At 34.0% G+C, this 10,532-nt stretch overlaps 1 protein-coding gene across 1 annotated transcript; it reads left to right on the top strand.

The window, feature by feature from the left end:
* The first annotated feature begins 2,581 nt into the window (after window positions 1-2,581).
* On the top strand, window positions 2,582-10,115 carry LOC134270268 (uncharacterized). The gene is made up of 6 exons (XM_062752465.1): window positions 2,582-2,632; window positions 7,571-7,688; window positions 7,815-7,871; window positions 8,011-8,052; window positions 9,342-9,383; window positions 9,979-10,115. The coding sequence occupies exons 1-6, from the start codon at window positions 2,582-2,584 to the stop codon at window positions 10,113-10,115; spliced, it is 447 nt and encodes a 148-aa protein (XP_062608449.1).
* Window positions 10,116-10,532: the final 417 nt, after the last annotated feature.

Here is a 10,532-nt window from a genome sequence, read left to right as displayed (position 1 = left end):
AAAATTTTCTTGTCCACAACATTGAACCTCACAAGTTAACGATTTGAATGACTCCACAGAATTCATAATACAAGTACAATCATTTTTAATGTGTTTTTTTCTTTTTAAAGCAAGCCAAAAAAAAATTATGTTTTATTTTTTATTTAAAAATAATGAAAAATTGACCCATGTGTCAAAAATACTTTGTACCTGTATTCTGAAATTTAAAAAGTATCAGTTCTACATCTTCTAAGCACATCTCACTTTTTATAGCCTGATAGCTTCTTCCAATACATGTATGAGAAAGAATCATTCAGACTGAGGCTTTGACAGCTTTGAAATGCTTGCATTGGATTTTTCATCTCATTTTTAAAGAATACACATTTACGGCTCTGAGCCTCTGATTTTAAAGAAACATCACAGTGACTGCTATTTATCACTGGGGATACTGGTCGAAACTTTATAATGCACACTTGAAGCTCAGTCTTCGTATACTTTGCATGGGTCTTGATCGCAGTCCCGGAGTTGTTGCTGGAATTTAGGCCAATACTGAATGTTAAGTTTACTGCATCTTTCTTTAGTCTACTTTTGTCTCCTGTAAACAAGTATGTGCAAATTTTACTTTTGTTTTGTACAGAGTTAAAGTAGAATATAATTAAAATTTACCTAGGAAAAAGCAAAGACCCTACAAGTACTGATCAAGTGAAGGAAAAATAACTAATTATTCCTGGTGTTAAAATTTAATAAATATTGTCTATATATCTATAATAAATTTTAATATCATGTATAAATTACAGACTTGTTCATTTGCTAATGAATCAATTCAAATCTATGGGGACATAAAAACACCATAAACTCCTTTTGTCCTCATTTCAAAAAGAAAACTACCAATGTACATTAAATTTATCAGATTTAATCCTACACAACAAAATCATGAATTCTTTTGACAGTTAAATCGATTTAAAAATTTTGAAATGATAATGCCTTGTGTCAAGCTATTTTACACACTGTTCATATAAATAGATCAAATGTCGTTTGCCGAAAAAATTAGAAAAAGTTCACTTTTTTCAGCTTAGTTTAAGACAAAATTGTCAAAAAGTCCGACATTTTAATTTATACATTTTTTCATTGTTAAATGTATATGATTAATGACATATAATTCGTGAATTACTTATTAGAATATATCAAAATTATTGTTTTACCGAAAATCTAACCCTTCTTAATCGCCGTCTCCGAAATTCTGATGACAAGCGCCAACGTCGTCTTTACCATGCAAGCTTCCCTAGTCAGCTGATTTTAATGGCCGATTTAGCATCTCTTTTCGTCTCAAACAAATGTCTGGATATGAAAAAAATGAGTGTCCGCAACCTCTACAACATCCTGGCACATCACAGCGAGTTGGCATTCCTTACAAATAAATTAATTTGGAGGTATATTACCAGGAGAAACTTCTGTGTCTCGCCACGCTACCATTTTTTTACACTCAGTCAAGCGCTTGACAAATTCAAACGTTTGCGTAACCACCTCTAATACCGCAGCGCCACTCGACGGTTAATGACGTGAATGCATACTATTGGTTTTATATCCAGGAGCAGAGAAGAAGATATTTGACGAATCAATGTATTTTCACTATATAAAAGCCATTCTTTGTAACCACTTAAACTTTTGTGGCACGCTAGTCACAGATTTTTTTTCAAGTTTGGCTTGGAAGAACCACCTCATAAATTTCATCAAAAAATATTGTTAGATCATGTTTTGTAATGACATGCGGCTACTTTAATTTGTTACAAACAGAAATAAAAAATCTAACATCTTCATATGCAAATACTTCTTTGGTATTCTGTCCATAAATATGAGAAATTTCCATTAAAAGCCGGCTTCATTCAGAAAAATGAAATACCTTCCTTTGATTATTTTGAACTCTTTAGTGTGGAAGGTAAGAAAACAAAGGATGGGAAAATGGCAGAAAGTTGTATGCTAAAAAAATATATCCCATGATTTCATACAAAATCACCATGTAGTTTCAAGTTTATTGGTGTGAATTCAATCCCAAGGGAAAGGTAAGCTATATATATTTCAGATTTAGGATATATATTACGTGTCTTTGAAAACATTTGCCATTACATTGATAATGCTGTGATATGTAACATTTATTTAACAACCACTTAAAAGAACTGACAGATTGATTGATTAATTGTATGTTGTTTAACGTCCCTCTCGAGAATTTTTCACTCATATGCAGACGCCACCACTTGCCGGTGGAGGGCTACAAATTCTGTCCTATGCTCGGCACTCAGGGCCTTTGAGCAGTGAGGGATCTTTTTCGTGCCAGCACCTACTGCGACACTGGGCCTCGGTTTATACGGTCTCATCCGGAGGACCGGTCTCCACGTCCCACAGTGGGATTCGAACCCGCGACGTAAGGATTGACTCCTTACTTCGCGACTCTAGAGAAGACGCTCTAACCACTGCGCCACGCGGGCGACAAGAACTGACAGAAACCGTGATTATAACAAACTGCGTATTGTAAAATGCATGGTCCCCCAAAACTTGGCAACCAATACATTTCCCAAATAACACGAAAGAAGACTAACTGAAGAACATGATTAACAAATCCATGCATCAACAGGCATTACTTTCTCTATTGGAACAGGTAAGTGCAGTGTGCTATAGTATACTGTAATATCAAAGTCCTATAGGCTAGCTTTGACTTTTTTCATCATATGTAGAACATGCAAGTGTACTACTGTGCATTTCAGACTTACTTAGAATCTATTGCAATGCAATTTTGATCTGTATTAACAGTGTCCTAGTATTTCAGTGTTGAAGACTACTAGGCGGCAGTATGTGAAGAATAAAAGATTCACTGAAATTTAAAATACAACTTTTGAAATAACAAGTGATATACCTATACCTTGTGTTCAAATCATATGCATCTTGTTTCTCTCTCTCTCTCTCTCGACAATTTTTTGTCACTCTCCGTCATATGCATTTTTTGATGTCATTGTCTTGCATATATCAGTGTTAAGCACAAAATGTACCGTTTGTTTCAATTCCTTATCATGACTTCACTTGTACGTGCCTGCAATCATTTATGTCATTTTAGGTAGATACATGTATTTACTATGTACATATAGAACTATTTTGTTGTTTGGGAAAAAATATTTTGAATATCATGTTTTTCATTTTAATGTCAAAATTTTGATGCAAGTCCATATTGAAGAGGTGTCTAAGAGAATATGCTTATGATGGATATAATGTTAAAGTCACATATTTAGGAATTTGGAAGCATCGTCGGTAACGGGTGATTCACATCGATTCTCTCTATGCACGAGGAAGCTTGTGGACCCAAAACCCGTGGTTTGCGACGATGATTTAAAAGTAGCTATAAGTCAACATGGACAATCCAAATCATTTGAAACTAGTATTTTATACTTCATTCAATATATTTACTAGTCTTACTTGCAGAGAAAAAAAATCTATATTGTAAATTCCATATTAAAGTATTCTTAACAAGTTATATTATAGTTTTATTTTCAATCAAACTAGAACAGTATTAGTGTTTTAAAGACTTCCGAGTAAAGTTAAGATTTGACCTAAAAAGTTATAAAAAGTATCATTACTCTCTTGGTAAACATTTAAAAACTTCTGTTTTTGTATCATTTTATATCTTTAAGTGACAACTTTAGTATATGTGAGAATATGAAAAATTTAAATAACATGTATAGGAAGCATATAAACATAACTAAACTATTCTTAAAAATTTAAGAAAAGCTGAGGAAATTCGGATTACCCGATATTCATTTTTGTCAAATAAAATATCTGAATTTGGTAATATTATCCTATAGGTCCTATATGGAAGTTTCTTTTTATGCTTAAAAAAAACATTCAATGTTTGTAAATAAAAGTAGGGATCACATGATTGGCAACAGAATTTTTTTGGTTCTTAATGTCCGGGAAAAATTGTTTTGACCTTGAACTGACTTTGCCTTTGATATAGAACGGTTTTATTTTATCTTACTGATACCATCATTTAGTGATATTGTCTTCTTGATTCTGTAAAAAATTCATTCATTTTTAAATACAGGAGATGTGAGAGGAGTCCTTCCAAACGTAACAGTATTAAAACACCTTATTTCCTAGTTTTCGTTCTACTTCGTGCCATTTTTGTTCTTGACCTTTGACCTTTTCACCTAAAATCTTTTTTTAATCATTTGCTTCAGATATTGTTTACAAAATATAAAATGTGGGTCTCAATTCAATGTAAAATTCTTATGTTTTATTAGAGAAAATCTTATAGGTAATGCCTCTGGTCATTTTTTTTTTTAATAATATATGAAAATTCATTACTTTGTAACCATTGTAACATGAAAAGATATTAAAACCAAACAAGTCAATGAAGTTAATTGAAAAACAGACTATGTACTTTAACACCATGATATTCATTTTTTTTTCCTGCAAGTCTGCAAATTTTTTTTACCAAACTTTTTTTTTTCCACAAGGGCATTTAAACTGTTTAATTCTCCTTTAAAAACAACCCCAAAGGCTGGTTATTTTTTTTACTATAATAATTAAAAATTATTCAAACACTGCAATTAATTATAAGTATTAGAAATACGATATATTTTAAGATAAAAATTGAGTCAATATAATTTCTAGATTATATTACAGGATTTTCTCTCAAGATTGCAATTTTTCAGGAAAAATAGCTGTTTTAAGGCCCTAAAAATGTACACTAGTTGCCGTGGTAACCATTGCCCATAGCAACCATTATATTATGAATATTTAGTTCATGCATGAATATAACAATGTGTGTCAAGTTTCATAAAAAGCCCCGTGGGGATCCGGGTTAGAATAGGTCCTCAGTACCCCCTTGCTTCTCGTAAAAGGCGAATAAATGGGGCGATCCTTCGGATGAGACCGTTTAAACCAAAGCAACATATGCACACGACTGGAAGGAAGAGAAATTCGGGGAATTCTTACAGGTGATGATGGATACCTACTCAGACCTTATTTGATTACTTCACTATTCACGTGTACAAACAGGGAGGAGAGGCGTTTTAATATCCCATCCACACTTACGTCATATTGACAATATGGCGTCGGTTTCAAAGAAATAAACATTCCGAGTGTTGAGTTGTTTACAAATGGCGTCCCTTAAGTGTCACCGTCAAATTTAGTTTGATATCTTCTTGTTACTGTTTTTATATTAGTGTTTTTAATATTTTTTATACATATTATCTACATAATGGATACTGGTGATCAAACTTTGACTTTGGATGCATTTTTACCCGGAAAACAGATGCTTTACGTGAATATCATGGAAAACGCGGACTTGTTAAAGACAAGGCCAATCCAGAACTTGAAACGTTCGCTTATTCGGCACATATTTGAAAATTCCAGAAGTACTATAGGCCGCAGAAAACATGAAGGTGAGACAGAAAGATAATTGTGGAATATTAACGGGACCTTCATACCAGACCCTTTTTCACTTCAAGACCAGTGGGTAGATGAGCGATATGGAATGAAATACTGGCCACCTATTTACTTTTTACATTTTCGATCTGTACATTGTAAAACTAAGTATAACAGAAATGAAAATGCAATCAGGCCTCCGTTATGTAATATCATGGGCTACACTTCAGTTAATCCTAATCGTAAGCCTTTGAAACATGGTCTAGGATGGAACCTATATACAAAGATGCTTGTTTTTAATATTAAAGAAAATCACAAAAGTGTTCCTGTGTCAGAATGTGGCATTTTTATTGACCCAGTGCGACCTCCTTTAGCCGCTTCTCCAGGTTTGCCCTTTACTTGTTCATGTTGTGGTGATGAAGTAGCACAATTTAAGTGTCCTATGATATCAAAATGTTCTGATTATACCGATTTTTGTGCTTGCAACTTACCTAACGAAAAATGGCTGAAATATTGCCGACTCGGCGTTAAACAATATAAAATCAATCAATCATAAACAGACAATAGAGAACGTATAAACTCTTTCAGGATAGAGAGCAACTTCGAATTATAAGAGTGTATTCGAAACCTTTGTTCTTGATCCGAGAACGCGTTCGTAATTAAATTCTCAGTTCTCGAACGCCAAGAACACAACTCAGGAACGGGTTCGCGATTCAAGAATATACACCACCACGCTAGGTAGTGTGAAACAAGAACAAGATGGCGGGAAAAGGTAGTCGGTGAGTGAAAAAAGAATTGTTGAGGGTAATATTTGGAATTTTAAGCCAAAAATGTTATTTTTATTGAAAGCAGATTTTAATTAAAAATAAAATAATTGACATCCTTTATATTTCATTCTAAAAGTAATTGGTGCGGACACAAAACAACTGCTTATCAAAGTCTCGCCACACACAAGGGGGTATGTACAGGCCCACAGTTACATGTGACCGAATGCGATTCCTTGTTCGCTCTTGAGTGGTTTCACACTTGTTGTGTGACTAGTGTGACTAATGACGAGCAGCTTAATTAATAAAAAGATTAAGATGAAAAGTCGCCCCTGTGTGTGTGTGAGGGTGGGTGATTATTATTATTTTTTTTACAATGGCTACATGTAGAGCCCTGTATTCATCAATAGCACAGTACCATGATAAAGATATATACTAGTAGCTCGATATCAAGTTATTCTGTAATACCTTGATAAAGCTATGTAGCTTTATCAAGCTATACTTTATCAGGGTATTGTTGTGCAACTTGTAAAACCAAAAAAAATATAGGGATGAAATATCAAATTTATTTATGTAGGCCCTACTTTTTATTTAGATAAATGAATGGATATATTGCATTCAATTTCATGATGGATTAATTTTGAATTTGTAAAGAATTTCACTCAATATCAGATATAAAATGTAATTTAAATCTAATTACCACTGTGTGTAAAATAAATCACTTAATTGAAGAACATGTATATAAAATGCATGGTTACTGTCTTGAAAATATAAGCGATATTTGGGCTAGGGTAAGAAAATGTGATAGAGGGCGAAGGCTTGCCGAGCCCTTGTTACATTTTCGACCCCGAGCCCAAATATAGCTTATATTCCAAGACAGTTATCATGTATTTTGTTTATCCTGCAACAAAATTTTACATTTGTGCATCAAAACAAGCTAATTCCGACAGATTTCGGCACATCTTCTGCAGTTAAAACTATGACGCCATGGCGTAAACATTGCAGTAAACGTGACGTCACAGTGCTTTTTGAACGTCGGAATAACTGCATGAGGCTTTATTAGGGCTGTGACCGGATAAAGCTTTGGTTTATTAGGTTACCTTTATTAGGTCAATGCAAGGGGTAGTTGCAGGATAATATACATAACCTGTAGTTAAACGGGGCGAAACCACTCGGCACAATACCACTCGGTGCGAACAAGTAATCGGGATGAACCCACGGGTTAACATGTGACCCAAAGAAAGAAAATGCATCTTTTGCTTGAATTCTAGAAAATCAGCAATGTTTCAAGACACACACACATGTACACTGAGGCATTGTCACATATAACTTTTGTCATACCGGGGTATATATTATAGTGTATTCCATTATTTTGATTAATAAGACTATGAATTATCTTTTTAAAATTTCAGTACAAAAAAAGCTATGGATCAGGAGGAGGAGATTTTTACCATAAGTTTATTAACACAACAGACCAATTGGAGTATGAATGTGATGTAACAAAGGAAGTTTTCCTGCTTCTTCAGACAGGTATCTGCAATATCGAAAGAGGAATTAAAAATGCATTTTTGTTACACTGTTTTGTAACTTAGAATACTTAAAGGGGAATATTCAATACACACACACAAAAACACTCTTGGATTCTCTATTTTATAGATGCACAAGCAAGAGAGGAATTCCTCCAGAGTATGAAAGCAGATGGGCTAAAACCAGGTAGTTTTACAGTATTTTCATTTGTTGATCCAATCTCAGATATGTATTTTTTGTTTATTTTTAAAAGAAATATTATTTAATTAGTTACATATAATTGCTAAACATTTTTTAAAAAGTGCTTTTGATGTTAATTTTTCAGTCGACAAGTCCAAACAAGCTCTGGATGAAAAACATGCTGAAGGTATTAAAAGTAATCAAGATGTTGTAATACCCATGAAGCTCGACACAGACTACCTATTATTGTCCCCCGCTTGAAAAGTGGGGGATATTAATTTGGGTTTGTCCGTCCGTCCGTCTGTCCGTCCGTCCGTCTTTCTGTCTGTCTGTAACGCTTTCGTTTCCACACGATATCTCGAGAACCCTTTGAGCTTTCGCAATGAAATTTTGCATAGCAACTCCCTATGAACTAAAGAAGACCTCTATTGATTTTGAGGTCAAAAGGTCAAAGGTCAAGGTCATAAATTCGCAAATTCTCTTATAACACTTTCGTTTCCACGCGATATCTCGAGAACCCTTTGAGCTTTTGCCATGAAATTTTATATAACAACTTCCTATGGCCTAAGGAAGACCCCTAATGATTTTGAGGTCAAAAGGTCAAAGTTCAAGGTCGTAAATATATACATTCTGTCTGTGTGTAACACTTTCTTTTCCGGGCGATATTTCAAGAAGATTTTGAGCTTTTGCAATTGAATTTTATACCAAAAGTCCCTAAGACCTCTCTCACCCCTCTCAAAGTGTCCCGCCCCGTTTGTTTTAGAAAAATTTATTGTATTACATGTCGCTATTTTTAACACAGGGACATGAGGAGAGTTATTACGTATAAAACAGGTTCTCGGCGGACTCTATATTCTTATTTCATCTATTAGAACTGTTTAATAAAGGTTAAATTAGACACAATGCATTGTGTAAAATTTTGAAAATATATACATGTATGTGACTGCATCTTTGTATATACTAGTAGTTTAAATAAACAGGTGGGAAACGAGAGGCTTCGTTGCGTGGTGGTATGTCTCTCGCATTTCGTGCGGGAGATCCGGGTTCGAATCCAGGACGATGTATCTTCTTTTTTTTCTGAATTTTTTTTTAACTAAATGATAGTATTCAGCATGTGAAATGAAAAATTTGAAAGGTGTGGCTTCTACAAACTCATAAAATCATCATCACAGAGTGATAAATATTCCATATAAAAAGAATCTTCTATACTCATAATAAAGAATAGCAATGAAATCTTTATATTCATATTGATATATTTTAGTTCCCTTTAGTATGTGTACATGTATACATTTAATAATTTTTCAAACTCAAGTCAGGGGGATCCGACAACCCCCCTCCCCGAACTGCGCATGGTTTACTTTTTCCTAAGTGGATATAATTCTCTGAATTAGCTTGTTTTGCTATGCATTCCTTTATAATATAATGAATTAATTGCTAAACATTTTTTAAAAAGTGCTTTTGATGTTAATTTTTCAGTCGACAAGTCCAAACAAGCTCTGGATGAAAAACATGTTGAAGGTATTAAAAGTGGTCAATGTTGTAATACCTATGAAGCTCGACAGACTACCCTATTATTTTGCTATGCATTCCTTTATAAGATAATCAAATTAACCAAACATACCACCAAACTTACCTGAAACTTGGCACAGTAAGACCATTTCAAGTCCAAATATTTTTCATACTCTCAGGATAATTAGTCTGCAAGTCCTTGAATGGCATCATAAATACAATGTAACACTTACCATCCTTTTTTCACTTTCTCTTGTGGAAAGGGTAAATATGGGCCTCTTTACACCCTTCCTGCTACACGCTTAAATGGGAAATTTCCCATTGTTATCAATTTTATAATTTTTTTTAAAACCCTCTCCTTTCCATTTATGCCCAAAATAAACCAATTCCACTCAAACACCCCAAAGAATTTTTAAGAAAAGAAACCTTTTTTTAAACTGGAACTACTTGTGTGATCAATGAAATAAGGGTAAAATTGATAGCTTGTATTCAGCTGCATATATAACCTATTTTTGAACTTATTAGTCTTAAATAAATACATGTAAGAAGTTTTTCCTTGTACTTATTCAAGATTCGTGAGCATATTCAAATTTATTTCATTTAGAGAACGACCAATTACCAAAAACCTGGGCAAGAAAAAGAAACGGAATACGCCTGTCGCTCTCCGTATGGAGAAAGATGAGGAGTTCAGGAAGAGCAAAGTCCATCAGAGAATATGGAACAATATTGCAGCAGAAATGACCCAGAAGGCTATAAAGTGAATGGTCAAAAAGCGGCAAATAAATGGAAGTCTTTAAAAAGATCATATATGGAGGTGATTGACCACAATTCCAAAAGTGGCAATGATGCAAAGACTGTGCCATATATGACCGATTTCAATATGTTATATGGAAACAAACCATCAACCAAGCCAGCTTACACTCTGCATTCATCTGGATCCGGATCAGCAACCAGTTCTTCTGAAACAAAACTTAAACCAGAAGTCTCTGTCGAGACTGTAGCTCTACTGGTTTGATTGAACAGGCAGAAACGAGGTGGGGGGTATTTAAAAGTCTGGCATTTTGAGATTCAATTTAAATTCTCATGTAGTTCTCTATGCAAATCAGTTGATCATATACCAATACAAATACCCCAAAGTAGTCATTAATGATTGAGTTA

The sequence above is a fragment of the Saccostrea cucullata genome, unplaced genomic scaffold (assembly GCF_032062105.1).
Source record: "Saccostrea cucullata isolate Sc308-1 unplaced genomic scaffold, CSIRO_AGI_Scuc_v1 ctg17746, whole genome shotgun sequence".
NCBI lineage: Eukaryota > Metazoa > Mollusca > Bivalvia > Ostreida > Ostreidae > Saccostrea > Saccostrea cuccullata.
Note: the sequence above shows the minus strand (reverse complement) of the source record. Positions and strands in the feature narration are given on the sequence as shown.